We start from the raw sequence: 19,000 nt of genomic DNA, 5'->3' as shown, positions 1-19,000 counted from the left end.
TTTGTGTAACTCACAGAACGTGATTCTGAGCATTTATGTTTTATCGACAACATGCATGCTTTTGTCCCAAAGACATCCTGACTAGAATGCATGGACAAGGAAAGGATGTCTGCCAGTGGTCAAATTATAACCGGCATGTCAACTGGTGATGACAAAGACTCTTGTCAAGTACTACAGGTAGAAACTTCAAAAGGGAAAGAAAGGTAAAAGAGTGTAATAGTTTAACCCTAGCCTGGGCCCATCCCTGTTGAACTGGCTGTGTATTCGTATCAGCTCCAAAAGGAGTCAGGAGCAGACCAACCTCAGAAGGCTGGACCCGGGCTAACCGAGGCCGTACAACTGACCTGTGGGTTGGGAATCCGCGGCACCGAGCTGGACCGTTGGTGTGGCCGCGCCGGTCTCTTCTTCTGGGTCAATAACCTCTCCACCTCCTGCTTCTGGCGCATTTGCACCTCAGCTAACTCCTGTTTGTGCCTGGAGGAGACAAGGTACGACAGTCAGGATTTATCAGCTATGTTGTTATTTTTTTCCAGAAATGTCCTTTCAATACTAGCAAAAAAGCTACCTTGTACATTCCTATTAAAGATAGTAAAAATCATAAGTTAACAGAGTAAGATGTGATCATGGCATTCTCACACACAAAAATTCACACAGTTACATGTAGATGACCATGGTGTTGAAGCACCAGCTGAATGTTCTGACAGTTCTTTCTCAAGTATCAAAATGTAGTCAGCAAACATATACCTTTTGGTTAAAACCTAATGATAAATGGTGTACATGGTTGGAAATAGCCATTTTTTGTGCGAGACTACTAGTAGTTTGCCAAGTGCGTAAGTCCCGCCTTAGCCAACATGTGACCAATACTTTTACAGGTGGCCTGTCTTATGGCTTGCCTTTTAATATAAACAGCCATTTTGACAGCAACTTTTGACAGAAATATTGATGCGCAACCTAGCTTTTGGCCTAGATTGGCCACTGGGCAACTTGAGAAAAAAGTATATGTAACCTGGAAGTAACCTGAAATATTGATGGACAACCTTAATACTTCACCAATACAGAAGCATATATACATATATTCTATTGGTACCCACTTTTCTAGTAGCAGTTTCATTTCCTCGTCGTTCAAGCCCTCTCCGCTTGTAGACAGGATGTTTTCCTCCAGCACCGGGGATGACACCACACCCATCGCTGCACTCATGGGGACCGTCTCCACCTGGAATCTACCGTTCTGTTGAGGACCAACTCCACTGGGTTCCTGCAATGTGTGAGACGAAGGCACTCTTCTCTGTAGAGGACAAATTACCAAGAGTGAACTGTTAGTGTTTGAGATAAGGCAAAAAAAAATTGAGGATCTGCAAAGGGAGGATCTTGGAAATACTAACGGTGAGTTTAGGAGGGCTGAAAATGCTTAACAGTACATTCAGGCAGGCTGGCAACAGTTCAGAGTAAATCAAGTTGTGCTTGTGTAAAGTTTTGGGAACGACTTGGAATTTTCTTTTGTCACCAGTGTGTGGCAAAACGTTGGACGGTCTGTAATGATTTTTGGGCAATCTGGCATTTGACTACATGATGCAAAGAACTTTTCAATGATGGTTAAGGATGAATTCAGGATAACAAATAACATACATGGAATTAAGTCGACTAAATTACACTGCACAAAGAATTTCCTGACAATGCTTAATGTTGAATTAAAGCGGCCGGCTACAATTAACAGTGAATTGAAATGGCTCCAAGGCTTCACAGAAAAAAGCATGCGGACCCTCGTAAAACAAGTGCCATCTGGTAATACGTCCTTCAGATATTTGATGGTACAAGGGAATATGGTTGCAACTTCGCATCAATGAAGAAAAGCCATTCAAGACACATGATGACAGTATGTGTAGTAGTAGCTTTGTAAAACATCACTGAGTATGATCTTGAGTGGCAAATCAGGTAGGATAAATGAAACGTAAACCACTAACCAACTGGTCAATGGGTGGGGGCTTCTTGAACACGTCGTCATCTGAAGGCATCTTCTCAGCAGCATTGTTGTCTGAAGCAGCAGTGGCAGGATGTTGTCCCGTGTGGTCGTCCCGTTCCGAGTCTAACGTCGAGTCCTGCTTTCCCCCCGCGTCCCCATTTTTAGCAGCAGCGGACACTTCGTCCTGGATGGTGGACACCAGGAACCTTCCCTGTTTGGTCTCGTCCACGGGTGGCTGTGGTTGAGTCTGTTCTACGACGGCTTCTGGTCCCTCTACCTTCTGTACCGTTTGGTTCACCAGCTGCTGTACGATGCCCTCCACTTGCTGCTCTTCTGTAGTGACGGGCACGTCCTCCATTTTCGTTTCCGGTCCAACTTCTGCACTCGGTGAGACGAGGAACCGACCAACCTTACCGTTGGTGCCAGAACTGGGGGTGAGTTGTGAGACGGCTGGGATCGGACCCATACCGGGAGGCATGCTACCTGGGATCTGCATGGGCGTCTGTCCCGCCACAGGGCCGGTCATGTACTGATGTTGGGGTTGAATAGGGAGTGGTGCCGCCATGGTCACAGGTCCCTGTCCTGGGAGTGACCCAGGCACCATAATGCCCTGCTGCCCTGACGTCGGCATGGGGTAGGGTAGCTGGCCGTACGGATACATCCCCATGGGGTACTGGTTATACATCGGGTACATGTGTCCGGGCATGGGGATCTGAGGTTGCATGTACTGCTGCTGAAGCATCTGGTTCTCAGCTGGCATGGAGGAAGAGACGGGTATGGTTGGCACTGGTTGAGGCTGGGTGGTGGACGGCTGCACCGGGGATCCGGATATCGGAATCGGCGAGCCGAAACCGGCATCCGATCGGATGGTTGTGACGGCAGGGTGGTCCACCGAACCCCTCCTTTCTTCCAGTCCTGGGCTGGAACTGGATCCAGCCGGTGCGCTGACGCTCGCAGACGTGCCCTCCTGTGTCTCCCCTTGTACAGATGTCACTTGGAATCTGCCCGTGACCGCCTCGGACGGGGTGGTCTCTGCTGACTCTCCTGCGCTGGGAGTGGTCTGGACTGTGACTGTTCCCTGTGGTTTGGCAGAGGTCGTCGTCACAAAGGTTGTTGGTTGAGTCGAGGCTGACGACGGTACAGGCTCAAATGCTGACCCCTGCATCTGTCCCACAGTTACCGGAGCAGCCCCTCCACCGGGAACAGAGGGCATGCTGGGCTGTGGAGCCTCCCCGGTGGCAGATACAGCACTAGGGGTAGGGGTTTCACTGGGGACTCCTGCCACCACTGTCGGCTTGCTGCCCTGCTTGGCTAGTTCCTGTAGCTTCATCTTTAAGTCTTCGATGTCTCCTGGTCTGGGGATCTTGTGCTTCTCTTCCAGTTTTACTGGGACGGGAGGAGTAGGACTCAAGCTGGCTGGTTTTGAGCTGGCTGGAGGCTGCTGTAACATTTGGCCTTGTGTTGAGGATGAAGGATGGCCCATTTGAGGCTGGCTGGCGGGTACACCCTGCATGGGGACAGCCTGGGACCCTGCAGATTCCTCAGCTGGCACTTGCTGTATGGGTGGAGATACACTTTTAGCCGGTGTGCCTGGTGGACCCTGACGTGGTGCAGGTGGCTGAGCAGCTGCCTGCCGCTGGCCAGCTACAGCAGGTGTTCCGGCTACGCCTGATGGCACCTTGGATTCCCCTGGTGCAGGTACAGAAGCCTGTGGCTGCGTGTCCCCACTCGGAGGCTTACCAACATCTTGTCCTTGTACCTTCGTTGGAGGTACCTCCACACTGGGACGCTTTTGCATTGGCGGCTTGCCCTGGGGAACAGTTCCCTGTCCCTGTGAAGCCTGGGATGAGGACTGGTCGGGTACAGAAGGCCCTGTCGGCTCTTGAGGTGACGTCTGGGTGCTGATTGTCTGCAAGGTTTGCCCTGACGCATCTGCTGGCTTCATGATTCCCTTCAACGCATTGTCCAAGGATTCGGGGCTCTTCGCTGCTTCCTCCTTATGAGCGGCGACGTGCCCTTGAGGCTTTGTTGGCTGGACAGGTTGGGACTCCGGCTTCTGATCTTCTGATGTGGAACTCACAGCAAATCTCCCCACCACGGTGGGGGCCTCTGGCTGTTCAGCTGCGGCTTGTGGGGGCATCTGGGCTCCTGGTTGTAAGGGCATTCCAGGGTGTGGTGCCATGGGCATTCCTGAAAAAACATAGCCATTTACTTAAGTTTTTTTTCTAATGCATCATAGAACAGCTATAGAATATCACTGGTCAAGTTTGGTCAACCAACTTTGTAAATTTCTCTTTGCATTTTAAAACTTACCAACAGCAGTAGTAAAAATGGGAGTCATTTAATTTCTAATTCTTCACTATTGAGAGAGCACTTTCATAGAAATTACTGACTCTGAGAAGTGTGTTTAAAGCATGTCTTTACCTGGGAGGTTCTGACTGTGCATGTAGACATTTTGTGGTGACACTCCAGGAGGCAAGCTCTGTCCGTGGACACCTTGGGTCGGCATGACCGTCTGTGGCGGAACAACCTGGGGAGTTGGTACAGCCTGGCTAGGCTGCATGCCCTGGGGAGGCTGCATGCCCTGGGGAGGCTGCATGCCCTGTGGAGGCTGCATGGCCTGCGGAGGTGGTACAACCTGGGCAGGTGGTACAACCTGGGGTGACGGTGCAACCTTGGCCGACATAACAGTCTGCGGGAGGACACCGTGAACAGGCACAGATGTGGGCGGGACAGGGGCCTGGTGAACAGGGGAGCCCTGCTTGGGAGGCTCAGCGGGGGCCTGCGCAGGAGCCTGGGTTTGAGGCTGGGGAGAGGGACTCTTTGGTGCTTCAGGCTGAACAGGCGGCTGCTCCTCAAGCTGTAACTTCTGTAGGAAAGAAACAACTTTGATCAGAGACGCAGAAACAACTACATTGCTCCACTTTTAGAAACAGTTACATGTACATGCAGCAAGACTTAAAAAATAATGCAGCAAACTCAAAACGATCTGATTCAAGGTGAAGAATGTTAGCCAAAAATATCAATTATTGAGGAATGCAACATGACGAGTTTGTTACGTGTGAAGGTCATGTCTTGTACCGAACAACAGTTACTGGAACTTTACAGGAAAAATTATTTTATGTGTAAAGAACTGTAGTTGTTGACTGAAACAAGAGGAAACTCGAACAAGCCTCATGGATTCATTCCTACCCCTGGCACATTTTCTTTTGTCTTGTTATTTACTGTTATGTATTTTGTTTTAAATATGTTCAAATAAATAAAAATAAACTAAACCAAACTAAGGACTTGCAAAGAATTCTATGTTGGTGTGACACCTTGAACACAAATACCCCAGCTTGATGTCGTCAAAAGTTTCTTAACATGTCCAAAAGTTTAAAATCGTACTGAAGTATATATAAACTAAGGATGTTCACCTGTTGAGGCTGTGTGCCCTTTTCCTCCGCACTTTGTGAGGCTGATCTCCTGCGCCCGGCAGGCGGCACGTAGGGTAAGGCCAGCGGCTTCTCAGACGATTCAGCTTCTTTCACAGTCTTGATGATGTCACATATTTGCTCTTTGAAGAGGCCGGAATGTTGCTCCAGGATCAGACCCTCTTTAACCTAATGATAGAAGAGCACACACACACAGAGGACACTGTGACATCTCTGACCATTACAAATAACTGGTGTGAAAATATGGGACACGTCCCAGCTACTGTGACATGAGGACTTAGGCAGAACATGTTGCGCCTGTGTGAAACCTTTTTTTCACGGTTTTAGTTGGATGTTTGGTCAACGTTTCATCAGAATTTTGTCTGTTGCAGGCAGCAGCTTTTCTGACACAACATTTTAACATGTATTTGAGGATGTCATCCTTAAATACATAAGTACGACCTTAAATAAGACGTTCTGGTATGCACAATACATTACAGGTTTCGCGCAGGCACAGTACGTTCTGCCGATGTGCTACCAATATGTAATACCAGAGGATGACTACACCTACTCAACCATAACTTCTACTGCTTAAATGCTTGATTTATTATATAAAAGCATCGCTATGGTTTCTATCTACTCACATGAGCCATTTTCGTTTTCATTTTATTGTCCACTGTATGTTTTGTATTTGCTACCCCAACTTCATGTTTATGTTCTTTGTGTGTCATGAGCAAAGGATCCTTCTGAGCACATTACATACTTTCTCTCCAATGTTCTCAAATCTATGTGAATAAAATAAAATACTAGAAAGGTAACATTTGCAAAGCAAATGCATAATATTAACCTCCGCATATGGTCCGCTCTGTTAATTCTTACTCAAATGCATTCACATATATGGTGACAGGAGTCTAAGTCCCTCCTACGATAAAATTGCAACATGATGTAACCATGGTGAGTGGCAGTCTGGTCATTGACCAGGTCAGAGGTCAGTGTTTGGAACGGAAGAAGAGGAAGAAGAAATAGAGCAAAAACAATATGTTTTCCATGTGATGAGAAGTAACATCTATAATTTGAAGGCCTACCATGTTGTCTGTCATTTCCTCCGGTGAGTCGTCCTCTACATTGAACTTGAATGTGATGGATGTCCGGCTGGTGTCACACTGACACTCCACCACCTGCTGCTCCTGCTCCAGGCTGATTATGGTGCACTTGATAACTGGACCCTGGGCAGAAAAAAAGGTGTCAAAATTCATGTCACCTCTTCCCTAGCCCAAGAGCTATCTATCATCCAAAATTCGTGACCCTAGCATATTCAGATCACGAGATATCAAAACCAGTTCTGCTGCACTACTAACAAATGTCGCCAGAGGGCCCAAAATCTAATCATTTCTATGTCTCATCAACACCTACCCACCTACCAAGTTTCATGAAAATGCACATAAAGCTTCTTCAGTTGCAATGTATGCTGCTAACAGACAGACAGACAGACAAATGCTACTGAAAACATAACCTTCTTGACCGATAAAATAGTTTGACTTCAATCCCTTTCCCTAACACTTTGTAATGGGTAGTAATGGATAATACCCTCAGCTCTGCATCTCTGTAACTTTAGAACCAAGACTAAATTGTACACAGAAAAAAAGTTACACTCACCCCTTCTACGTCATGTGCCTTTTTGGTAAATTTCCTGGCAATCCGAGGACTCTTAAGTACAATGGGCTCATCCGTGGGTCCCTTTTCTTTGGCAATCTTGGCTACTTCTCGGATCTGTTCTTTGAAGACCTCCACGTAGTGTTCCAGAAGGTGCTTTTCTTCCCTCTGTGAGTTGGAACACAACAAAAGAACAAACCATTCAAAACACGTCATAATCAACTCCATCATGTCTATACTAAAACAGTATTATGATCTGAGTATTAAGCTCATTATCAATAGAAAACAATGATGGTCAGCGGATGTTAACAATTGTAACAAAGAACGTTCATTGTCAAAAAGGCAAAGATGTCTTTGCTGAAAGTCACTTCACGTAGTCAAAATCTCCTTGAACATCTTAATAAAGGGGGTACCTCATGGTAGCATGCAAGGACCACTCCTTGTCCAAGTGTGCATTAATTAAGGGATAATGAGGTGAATATGGTGTCTAAATTGTGAGTCTAAATTGGCCTCAACCAGTTCTTCTATGACAAATTCTGACAGCATTGTGTGATGCTTTGGAATAATCGTATATCATGGCAGAGAAGTGGGACCTCACCATGTTGTCTGCTATTTCCTCTGGATCCACTTCGTCTGACTCGAATCTGAAGGTCACCGTCTTCTGCTTGTGAGTCTCGAACTGGCACTCCACCAGCCCACCCTCCTCGATCTTGGTGATGCTGAGTTTGGGCGGGCGCTCGTGCTTTCTCTTGGACTTACTCCTGGCCACTTTTTTACCATCTTTCTTTCCTTCCTTGTCACTCTTGTCAGCATCAGAAATATGTCTGTGAAGGACAGGAAAATAAGCAATGAACATCAAGATAGGGAACAATAGACTGCTCCCATTTTTGGACCATAATAAAAAAATTATGCTCCCAAAAATTAAGTCGTGTGCCTGCAAAACTTAACTATCATTATCATGATGGCATATTTGCTTTCTTGCTCTCTAATCATGAATTCAAAAAGTTAGTCTGGAGCCCAGAAATGTCCTAAACTTTTCTTACTTATCATTTGTCAAGTATTCAAGGATTATGAATGTTATTAATGAATGTTCTGAATAATTATGAATGGCTAAGAGAGTTATGAGTTTTGAATGTTGAGAATACCAGACCCCCTACTGTAGTCATGTCTTTGGGGCTAACTACGTGCCCTTCTGTACCTGACCCCTACACTGTGAAAAATTCTGCTGAAAACCCTATAATAAAAAAACAAAGAGCAAGGACTCTTACCCTTCCTTGGTTGTCCCTTGTGCGTGTATTTGCTCTGTCTGTGCCTTGTCTTCCAGACCGGGAGAGTGGGGTTTTCCACCTTGGTCCCCTTGCCAAACGTCTTGTTTCTAGAAACAAGAAAATGAAAAGTTCGTAAATTCTCATAGAAATACGATTTAAAAAAAAAAACTTATGATAAATTCCAATGCCCGCACTTGCTGGCTCTTCTTTCAGTTGACTGACACTCAGGAAGCAAGGCGTATATGTGAGGAGAGAAAAATATCTTTTTAGGTTAATATCATATCAGTATAGAAGAAATTAGGTAAACGTATGACAGTGTTACCAGAGGTGTTTGGAAATGCCGTTGCAATTCCTTGAGTCAAAAAGGGAATCTAGAAGAATAAGAGAAAAGCTTCTCAAGATTCAATGGAGATCAGTTTGCTTGCTTTCTCAACAAAACACACACAGCACACGTTGTTGATTTTCGACTATATCTGTCAAATCCAAACCAAACCAAACAAGGGAAAAAAAGTAAGGTTTTCAGCACTGGGGTTAGGTAGGGAAAATTTCGTTATAATTAAAAAAATCCACAGCAATCGTCACTCTAGGGATTGAAGAGGAAGGGGGAGGGGGGCAATCGAGTTCGAACCTGTTCCTGCGATTGTGTGGGGGAGGTCTGAGTAGATTGGTCAGAAACTGGGGACGAGGAGTAGCCTGAAGAAGTGTGAGGCTGTTGGGTGAAGATCGGCAGGTTGATTGGCGGGGTTGTTGCCGCCCCTGTGGCGGCCACCTGCTGCTGGCTGCTGCCCACCATACCTGACGTCTGAAATGGTGTAATATTATGGACTATTTTTAGCTAGCACGTACTTTTCTACATCATTTTCCTCACAGAAGTGCTAGCCAAACAAAACAAAATCACAATTGATTGGAATCATTGTCATTTTCCACTCAAAATTAGATTGTAGAACACAGTTATGCAAACGTCTGTGTTTTAGAAAGTAAACCACCACTCAAAAAACATCTCTCAACATCAGACAGTCAAGGGTGATGGCACGGCAACCCCACTAATACTGGGCAACTCTCCATGCTAGCTGGGACGTACTGTACAGCAAATGTTAGGCCAAGCCGGGGGAAAACAGGGTGTTACATTCATCTGTCATGAAACCATGCCCCCGACCTGATCTTGTGGTGAGAAAGATCCCAAATTCCGGTCAGGAACAACCTCGTACACGTGCTGTGGGATTGGTCGGATAGGCTGGGTCCCGTGTAGTGGGATCGGCCGGACGGGCTTGGTTCCACTAGTACGCCGTGGGTACTGATAGAATGCCACAGGGGACGGGCACTGTATTTGGTCAGAAAATGACACAGATTTGACCCAACAATTTTTAACAGCTGCCCATTAAAATGCCATAAAACATTCTCTGCTAGAAGCTCTGGGATAAAAAAAAAAATGTTAGTAGCTTATAACAATAAAATGTACATTGTAAGTAACACCTATGCTCTAAAAAGAAAAAGGTTATGTTTAACAAAGCCTGCAATAAAAGGTACATGTATATTATTATTAAGCAAAGTATCTAACAAGAGAAAAGATTTGTTAGCATCGATGGACCACTGGTTAACATGCAGGAAGAATAGTCATTGTTGTAGTTGCCAAAGCATGTCGACAGAACGTACTGCGCCTGTGCGAAACCCTGATTCTTCACGGTTTTCGTTAGATGTTTGGTCACCGTTGCATTAGAATTTTGCCTGTTGCAGAGGATATCTTTTCTGACATAACATTTGGAAACTACAGACGGAATATTAACCTTATATACCTGAATACAACCTTATATGAGACATTCTGTCGAATGCACAATACAATACAGGTTTAGCGCAGGTGCAGTACGTTCTGCCGACGTGCTAGTTGCGACCAATGACACGGTGGTAGGACCGTTCGTTCCAACCTGTCGTGCGGCTATGTGACAGGCGGCGGGGTGCGGCGGCAGGTGAGGCAGCTCGCTCAGCGGCTGGACAGCCACCGCTGGCTGGTACACACTCACCACCACCTGCACAACATGGCGACAGGACGCTTTTACTCGGTTCTCTATGCGCCGACAGTAAATATGAGCCCTATGCCTGTACAATTCTCAACGGACTACATTTTTTTCTAATTCCTGTGCAGTACATTAAATGGCTTTAACTATATATCAACAGGTCAGCAAGAAGCTCACCACTACAGCATTACCTATAGTAGAAAGAACCGGTTAGTAGAGGAGCAGTGTACTCTGAAATGCCAAAATAAAATTGCTACAGGTCCAGACCTGGTCTGGGTGCGGAGCCTGCTGTACATGTACATCTGCAGGTGCAGGGACCTGGGTCAGGTGCTGCTGGGCCACCTGGAACACCTGTTGCACCTGCTGTGAAGCTGGAGGGGCATGTTGACCTGGCAGTGGTACCACGGGTGCTGTCGGTGATACCACAGATACCAGTTCAACAGGCTGTGGTACCATGAAGGCTGATGTACCCTGCTGTGGTACCATGGAGGCTGGTGTACCCTGCTGTGGTACCATGAAGGCTGATGTACCCTGCTGTGGTAGATGTACCCTGCTGTGGTACCACATTGACTGATGCAACCGGTGGTGGTACCACTGATACTGGTGAACCCTGCTGTGGTACCATGGAGACTTGTGTACCCTGCTGTGGTACCATGGAGGCTGATGCACCCTGCTGTGGTACCATGAAGGCTGAAGTACCCTGCTGTGGTAGTGTACCCTGCTGTGGTACCATGGAGACTGGTGCAATTTGCGGTGGTACCACTGCTACCGGTGAACCCTGATGTGGTACTACTGATACTTGTGTACCCTGCTGTGGTACAATGGAACCTGGTGCACTCTGCTGCGGTACCAGAGTTGACTGCAGTGGTACCCCGTGAACGGTTTCTGGAATCAGAGCTCCACTCTGAACTTGCAATGGCTGCTGAGCCATGGGAGACAATACCACCTACATCATGGCGATGGAAGGAAAAGAAAGAAACAAAGAAGAAAAAGCAGATCACTAAACAGAACTGGACAAGGAAAGAACAATTTCATAGTAAAACCTGTAAGTAATTATCATCATGTCTGCAGTGTTTATCCTGTGATAAAGCAAATGTGAAGTAAAAAAAGTTAGAGCAGCACTATATTTATCTATATGTCAATATACGTATCATGTTCCTTTAGTAGATTACTCCTACTCTATGAACCAGCAGTAAATACAGGCCCTGCACAACAACCTACATGTACTTAGTTCTTAACGGACTATCTCTCTAATGTGAAACAACATGTAATGTTATGGCCTTAACAATCATCATTAAACATTAAAAGCAAGAAGCTCACCACTACAGGATTACATGTACCTATGGCAGAAAGAAGAAGTGCAGTTAGTAGATATAGGCATTCTAAAATCCCAATATGATTGTAGGTCCAGACCTGGTCTGGATGTAGAGCCTGCTGCAGATGTACATCTGCAGGTGCAGGGACCTGGGTCAGGTGCTGCTGGGCCACCTGGAACACCTGTTGCACCTGCTGTGAAGTTGGAGGTATGTGCTGACCTGGCTGTGGTACCACCGGTACTGTTGGTGATACCACAGACACCAGTTCAACAGGCTGTGGTACCATGGAGAGTTGTGTACCCTGCTGTGGTACCGCTGGTACTGTCGGTGATACCACCAGTTCAACAGGCTGTGGTACCATGGATACTTGTGTACCTTGCTGGGGTACAATGGTCATGGAGACTTGTGTACCCTGCTGTGGTACCACAGAGACCTGCTGCAGTGGTACCGCATGAACAGGTTCTGGAATCACAGCTCCAGCCGGAGCTTGCAATGGCTGCTGAGCCATGGACAATACCACCTACATCATTTTGACACAACAAAGAAAGAAACAAACAAAGAAGAAATGGTTGAGGAGAAAATCATTCCAGACTTACAAATGTAAGTAATATCAGTTAGGTGTGCTGTAATGTGGTTATGGATCATGTCTATGAGTTTCTATTAAGCTTAAACATCACGCAGCAGTCTGCAACTTTTTTCCTGTGGTAAAACTAAGAAGTGTGTTAAAAAGCAGTATATCGACAAGCTACATGTAGAGAAGTCCTACATTTGGCAAAATATTATACAATGTGGTAACTGTGTTAATGACATTCAGAAAGTAATACCTGTCTTAAATGTCACTGAAGCTGTGCTAACAAAAACACACACATTTGACCTGAATCAAACTGACAAGCATGACCTACATGTACTTGTCAGCACACAACAGTTCATCTAACAAACTCATGTAAGATGGCTTTCAATAGGTCAATAATAATGCTAATAGGTCCATAATTATGTTAATCACCAATGGTTACAGAACTTAATGACACAGTTCATCTAACAAACTCATGTAAGATGGCTTTCAATAGGTCAATAATAATGCTAATAGGTCCATAATTATGTTAATCACCAATGGTTACAGAACTTGACACTGAATAGCAAAGTTCTTTATTCACTTGTTGAACAAGAGCTGACATTTCAATGTCATCTTCAACAGGGCAATTATGATTGGTTCACTGTGCACTAAAGCTAGGTGTTACCGCTAACAATGCGGTCCCAATTGTTTAGTAATTGTGACATTACACCTATCTTCAGTGCACAGTAAACCAGTCAGAATTGCCCTGATGAAGATGACAGAAAGCTAGTTTGTGTGCCCTACCTGCTCATGCTGTTGTAAAGACGCAGTGGGGGCCACATTTGCCTGGTACGCTTGTTGGCCCAGCGACTGGCCTGGTTGCGTAGCCCCTGGGATCTGGTGCTGGTACATGGGCAGTGTAGCCTACAAAATAGATGTTACAACTTCAAAAAATGTGGGGACACTGCTGGTAAATTTCAAACTATTGCAGCAAGTAACTTAGCTATTCTGGGTTCAATCTTCTACATGGTATGTTAGTAACAGACTCCATGGTATTGTTTTCAGGTACACATTCCGGAGGAGGGTACCAAAAATAGTTGGACAGAGATATATTAACCAGCTTGTTACACTGAAGTGAGACGTTTTATTTACGGCTTCAAAACATGATTGAAGTCAAAGCTGCTCCGTGCGGACTAGAGCTAACTGGTTGCAGTAAGCTACTGAGGAATAAATCCAAGTCAGCAAAGGCAATCACAGAAGAGAAAAATCAACTTTTTAGTGTATGCTGTGAATTAGATGGAGATCGAGCATATCCCTGTGTACATGTATGTAGCTCTTTCTTAGTCCATCAGAGAGCTGACCATTATGATGCAAAGTGATTTTATCAGTTGATCAATAAGAAAGTAATGCAAGTTGAGATGGCAATGACTACATATTACGCAAATTAAGCAGAACGTTAGCAGAGTGGCAAGCTTGCAGCAGCAGCAGTAGTTGTTGTTGCGATCATCATTTAGCAGCGGGCATCTGCAAACAAGGACAGCAGGAGCGTTAGACAGAACCGGAATCACACCTGGGGGTCGAGCTGCTGCGACTGACCGGTTCCCATGGACTGGTCAGCGGGCTGCTGACCACCAGGCACACTGGCCTGAGACGGGTAAAACTGCTGAGGGACAGACTGGGGAGCGATCCCTTGTTGTCCAGGAGCCTGTTGGTACATGTACACTTGCCCCTGTGGAACACGGAAATGTGGAAATTTAGAGCTGTTGACAATGTTTGAGAGGGAATGTCAGACATCTAGGTTACAGTTATATATGGAACAATGTGTACTTGGGTATAAGACATGTCAGTTGCAGGTCAGTGATGTTTGTTCTAGTCGATGTCCATCCTACATCCATCGTACTAGAGGCCTGAATGTCAGAAAAGAAAAGAAAAACATTAAGATTATATGGAATTGGTACTGCGCTTGGTTAGGTTGACCAAAGAAGTGCTGCCCTGCCATGCACAAACTTGCATGAAAGCTGAAAAAAAGCTTTAAAAGAAATTCACGGTAAAGTCCTGATTGTTGTGAGGATACATGATACAATGTGTAAGAAAGTGGGCAAAGAATACTCAAGAGCATTTTTTTCTTCTGTTCAAAGAAACGTAAGATGGTGTGCACTGCTTCTTTCACAACTTATGAAACAACATTTCATAGTTTTGGGTTCAATGACAGATTCTGTTGGTCACTGATGCAAAGTAGTGGATGCCACCTGAATTGTCTGATTGTTTTCAGAATCTATCGAGAATTGCTTGAGCAACAGTTTTTCTCAGCTGGGCAGCATGACAATTGTAGCAGGATTATGAAGTTACACTGTGCTGTGTGTGTGTTTGTGTGTATGTTTGCTGTGGTACAAAATAATAATATTATCATTGTGTTTCTTGTGGAAAACTGTTGGTTTCAAAGTACGAACTGTTTTGGTCGGCAACAGTTTTTCTCAGTTTCTCCAAGGCAGCAAAACAATTGTAGCATAAGAACGAAGTCATGGCAAGCTGTGTGTGTTTGTGTGTATGTTTGCTGTGGTACAGAATGTGTAGTCTCCACCAGGCCTTTCTACAGGAATACGGATCGTAGCATTCGGCAAAAAAGAGAGTAAAATTGGCCAAGGGAGTCCGGCCATTATTCTCTTATGCTCCCATGGCAATTATTCTCTTATGTATATGTATAGCCAGTGTAGATAGTCTGGTAGAGACTACAGAATGTGTACTAGGAGAGAGTTGTTCAGACCTGATCTAGCTGCTGTGAGGATACCATCCCCCCAGGCTGGTCAGGCATGAGGACCACCGGGGGCTGGTAGTAAGACTGGTGAGGTGCAACCGCCACCATGGACTGCATGTAGGCCGCCTGTGCCTGCGCCTGGGTGCATGGGCGTGAAAACGGCTTCTTTAGACACATTCCCAACCAAACATCCCTCCACCAATACTGTAATTCCTGATTTTTTCACTGTACTGTTATGTTCACTGTTTTCACTGTCACTTCTGTACAGTGAACTTATCATTACAGTTAAATAATTCCTGGACTTTCTTTTTCCTGTACCTGTCGCCACAGCGAATATATAATGTCCATTTTTCTCAAACCGTGAACTTTTGCTACCGTGAACGTAAAGTGAATTACAGTATCACGTTTCGTACTCTCAATTCTGTTTGGTAGACAACATCTGTACAAATCCCAACAATTTGAGCATTTCATTTTAAATTTCGTTAAGGGCTATTTTCTTAGAATGATTATGACCTGCCCATAGCTATGGTCAATCTATATGATTGACAAAAAAGAGTGAGATCTACATGTAAGAATGGTACATTGTACATTTTGCAACAACAAAGGTATTGACATTATTCATTGGGCAATGCATATATTGAAGCACAGCCAATCAATTATTTGAGCTAGTTTTTTTCTTCAGCAATTTTACCTGCAAATTTGTAAGATTTGTAAGATTTACTTTGTTATAGCTTCCGGTGTTTATTACTATTATCATAATTATCACATTATTAGAACATTAAGTTGAAAGATGTATGAATGAGTTGTGTTACACACACACACAAAATGGAAGTAATCTATATATAAGAATGGAATGGTTGAGGCTTGCTGTCAAATTCCAGTAGAGTTGAAAGTAATATCCGGACACTGACCACTTGTGAAATGTCACGCTAATGTGACGTGTAATTTTAGTTGACACAAGATTGACTTTTTCTTTTGAAGTGTTGAGTTTAGTGAGGTACTGAGTTTCGTCATTTTAGGAGTGCGGTAGCTATAATGTCATGTATAGGAGACTGCAAATCTAAGGACTGTGGATGAAAGGTGGCACAAATGTACATGAAAAACCAAATCTTAGATCTAGAGATGAAGCCATGATGAGGGTTGCACCAACAGCCAGTTATCTAAATAGTCGAAATGAAACACTGAGGAAAAAGTCTGATCAGGTATGGCAATAAATGTATGCAAAACTCCACAAGATATATGTTAAGACATGATAAAATTGGAAACATTGTGTTGTACATGTACTTCCCAACAAGACATATTATATATTTCTCTCGATGACATCAACAGATTCTACAAATAAAATCTACATGAAGTTAATCTTGTCAAGGTGGATCTAAATGACCTACATGTGAAGAGTCAGCGAGAAGTTGGAATGATAATATGATGGGCAAGGCACTAAGTCAGGATGTGGGAAGGAAAAAGAAAGAGAAAATTGTTCTTGCGTGCTTGATGCATATTGGTCCCAATATTGAAGGAAACAACTCAAGGAGCTTGAAAAGAATGTACCAGAAAAATGCTGATGTTTGTTTGTATCATCATAAAGTAAACAAACTGATGGGATGTCAAATACACTTCTTATTCCATCGAATACAAACTAGTGGTGTACATGTGTACTCAACATGATGCATACATTGTAGTTCAAACAAAAGCCCGGAACTTGGAAATCCTACATTGTACATCATGCCGGTGTGAGATTTTTAAGGGCCTTTAAATAGATTTTTAAGGGCCTTTAAATAATACTGGTTCACCACAGATGGTTCTGAGGTACAGGCCAGTTGGCGGATCGAAGAAACAAATCCTCGAAAAGGTCACCAACAAAATGAGAAGCACCAAAAGAGACCACCCTAATATGATCACGGCAAACAAATTAAAGACACACACACCGCTATTATAGAGAAAACTTTCTATGAAAGCACTGCAACCAAAACCAGACTATTAGACACAAGAGCTACACAAACCAAAGAGGAAAGAAGAAACCCATGCAGATGAGAAAAAAAAAATTCACTGCAAACAAATCTGGTCAAACTCATGCAATGCCAAAGCCTTCTTTCTTCACCGGCTGAAAAAAAAAAGTTTTAAAGGGAGAAATTTTTTTTTTTTTACAAAAATTGTAAAAAAAAATTTTTTTTACAAAAAAAATTTTTTTACAAAAAAAATTTTTTTTTTTCAAAAGGCACACCACTGCACACCAGTTCGCACCTTATCCCCTTCCTGAAGGGCGGTAAGACTCAAGGCTGTGGTTATGGCATCCTGCACCACTGTGGGCTGATACACACTTCCTATAGGAGGACTGGAGGACGGCTGTGCGGTGGATAGGTGGGACTGTGCACACAGAGGTGACACCATAGGCACACCCTACAGCCACAAGGTAGCATGAGAGAGACACAACAATGAGTGGGTTAATAGAACGTCACTGTGTGAACTTCAGACGAAGACAGAAGAATCTGTCCAGATTGTGCTTAAAAGGTGCATCTATCAGTAAGAAGAATTGTGCGTGGCCATGCAGGCAGCATCCTCTTGATGTAGAACAGAGGAACCTTGCAAGAGGTACAAGAAAGAATTCATAACTGTGGCATGAGTACAAACAAAAGAAGAACACATTACAGAAGATGCAACCAAACGACAGTTCAGCGTAAAAGAATCCACTGGTTACAAAGAAGACTGCCTGAAATAAAATCTGAACAGTTGAATGAAGGACAGCTATAGTCCCTGCTAGTGCACAGATACATGTATACAAAAGTAAGAGCACAAAAACACAAAGATTCACAAAACAAAGAAAGCTAACACAGTGAGCGTTTGCAATGACAGTTTTTAGCTATAGGTATGACATGCTTCTATGGCAGATGCATTTAGTAGGCTATGCAAGGTGGATGTAAGACCTGGTCTCCGATTTGGGGGACCTCTCTAGCCGAGACGTGAGGGGGGTAAATGCCGGCACCAGGAGGGGGTGGGTAGATGAAATATGTGGGGGGGCTTCCTACAGATGAAGCAGATGCAGGTGTCCGAGGGGTGGCAGGTGTTGGTTGCACCTGATATGGAGGGGAGGGTGACAGGTGCACTGGTTAGTGAACACATACACACAGATGGGGGTTAATATGGAAACTACAGTGTCATGAGATGAATGCAAGCAACAACATACAAGATGACTTCAAAAAGCCATGTCAACACACCAAGAACAAGAGTTAAAGAAGGAAACAATGTTGAGAAACAGTACACTGAGTCCACTTTGATGAAAGCATTGCCTTGTTGCCTGAAAAGAAATGTTGCTATCATTATATATCAGTATAGCTTTCATCCCATTTGTAATGTACACAAAGTTGGTGCTTATCAGCCTTATTCCTTAGTCCCTTACCACCTAGTTGGTAAGAGTGTAACCTGTTTAGTCGGTGGGGAAAGTGTCTGTGCATGTCCTTGTGGGCTTGTGCTGAGTGCCCAGGGAGTGGGAGGATGTTCACCCGTGTAGGGGAGCAAACTGACAGTGGCTGCCTGAGCCTGAAGTACAAAGTAAAGAGTACTTATCAATCAGTGGTGCTCTTAAAGCAGATACCAACCATCAGTATCTGTTCTGTATAGCCGGTATAACCGCCCCTCGGCGTAACACACCAGCTTCGCAAGCATACATGTGTACTTGACACCAAATGACTTGTTGCACCTAGCCTTTAAACATCTAAACCTAAACATTGTTTAAAGCTACTGTATATAGTAAGAATGCCCCTACTTTAGTAACTAACGGTGTTCCACGCTGCGATAGTTCTAGGAAAGAATGAGTTTTTGAATGCCTCAATCCTTGGTTGATAACTCTGGTACTTGAAGTCATAACTATTTCTTGTTCTTTTCTGAGCTGGTATTAGGTACTTAGTAGTTGGTACGTCCACGTTGGGAGTTTTGGTGACTTTAATGAAATCATACTACATGTACTTAAAAGTTTGTCAGTGGCAACAGTGAGTGCATTTCCAACACCCTATCACCAGATCTGTGCGTTAATGGATATATTATTGACCCGTGACACCCGATATGGGTATATGAGC

At 44.3% G+C, this 19,000-nt stretch overlaps 2 protein-coding genes and 1 long non-coding RNA gene across 34 annotated transcripts in view; 1 reads left to right on the top strand and 2 right to left on the bottom strand.

Annotated features, from left to right (window-relative positions):
- LOC109477311 (serine/threonine-protein kinase WNK1-like) overlaps positions 1-19,000 on the bottom strand; it is a 78,322-nt gene that overhangs the window by 3,138 nt on the left and 56,184 nt on the right. For 12 of the 31 annotated variants that reach the window (XM_019778443.1, XM_019778444.1, XM_019778446.1 and 9 more), the window contains 16 exons: positions 18,348-18,464; positions 17,852-18,001; positions 17,172-17,327; positions 14,940-15,068; positions 13,746-13,904; positions 12,980-13,099; positions 8,923-9,096; positions 8,295-8,401; positions 7,625-7,850; positions 7,030-7,194; positions 6,459-6,599; positions 5,377-5,562; positions 4,385-4,829; positions 1,962-4,150; positions 1,092-1,285; positions 345-474 (listed from right to left, as the gene is read on the bottom strand). In XM_019778443.1, the coding sequence (XP_019634002.1) occupies positions 345-474; positions 1,092-1,285; positions 1,962-4,150; positions 4,385-4,829; positions 5,377-5,562; positions 6,459-6,599; positions 7,030-7,194; positions 7,625-7,850; positions 8,295-8,401; positions 8,923-9,096; positions 12,980-13,099; positions 13,746-13,904; positions 14,940-15,068; positions 17,172-17,327; positions 17,852-18,001; positions 18,348-18,464 (4,788 nt within the window). The remainder of the gene's footprint in view (positions 1-344; positions 475-1,091; positions 1,286-1,961; positions 4,151-4,384; positions 4,830-5,376; positions 5,563-6,458; positions 6,600-7,029; positions 7,195-7,624; positions 7,851-8,294; positions 8,402-8,922; positions 9,097-12,979; positions 13,100-13,745; positions 13,905-14,939; positions 15,069-17,171; positions 17,328-17,851; positions 18,002-18,347; positions 18,465-19,000) is intronic. The other 19 variants (XM_019778453.1, XM_019778457.1, XM_019778463.1 and 16 more) reach the window with 10 other exon arrangements.
- LOC109477315 lies at positions 5,330-19,000 on the top strand. Its single transcript, XR_002140656.1, has 3 exons — positions 5,330-5,343; positions 12,341-12,343; positions 18,898-19,000. It is a non-coding gene; the product is annotated as an uncharacterized LOC109477315 (long non-coding RNA).
- Positions 9,284-12,428, bottom strand: LOC109477314 (protein app1-like). Of its 2 annotated transcripts, XM_019778477.1 has the most exons (4): positions 11,813-12,428; positions 10,574-10,666; positions 10,217-10,318; positions 9,284-9,615 (listed from the first exon to the last, which is right to left on the bottom strand). In XM_019778477.1, exons 1-4 carry the CDS (start codon positions 12,128-12,130, stop codon positions 9,430-9,432), a joined length of 699 nt encoding a protein of 232 aa, XP_019634036.1. In that variant the 5' UTR covers positions 12,131-12,428; the 3' UTR covers positions 9,284-9,429. The 2 variants fall into 2 exon arrangements, with proteins under 2 accessions (XP_019634036.1, XP_019634034.1); XM_019778475.1 differs by lacking the exons at positions 9,284-9,615; positions 10,217-10,318; positions 10,574-10,666 and adding an exon at positions 10,718-11,252 and having other exon boundaries at positions 11,720-12,428.

The sequence above is a fragment of the Branchiostoma belcheri genome, unplaced genomic scaffold (assembly GCF_001625305.1).
Source record: "Branchiostoma belcheri isolate BF01 breed outbred unplaced genomic scaffold, Haploidv18h27 scaffold4, whole genome shotgun sequence".
Lineage (NCBI taxonomy): Eukaryota > Metazoa > Chordata > Leptocardii > Amphioxiformes > Branchiostomatidae > Branchiostoma > Branchiostoma belcheri.
Note: the sequence above shows the minus strand (reverse complement) of the source record. Positions and strands in the feature narration are given on the sequence as shown.

What these genes read in the sequence shown, in the direction of transcription:
- LOC109477314 (XM_019778475.1), bottom strand. Translation starts at nt 12,130, where the DNA reads ATGGCTCAGCAGCCATTGCAAGCTCCGGCTGGAGCTGTGATTCCAGAA. An exon ending in AGGCTCTACATCCAGACCAG is followed by an intron (nt 11,253 to 11,719) that starts GTCTGGACCTAC and finishes GCCATGATGTAG; the next exon opens with GTGGTATTGTCTCCCATGGC.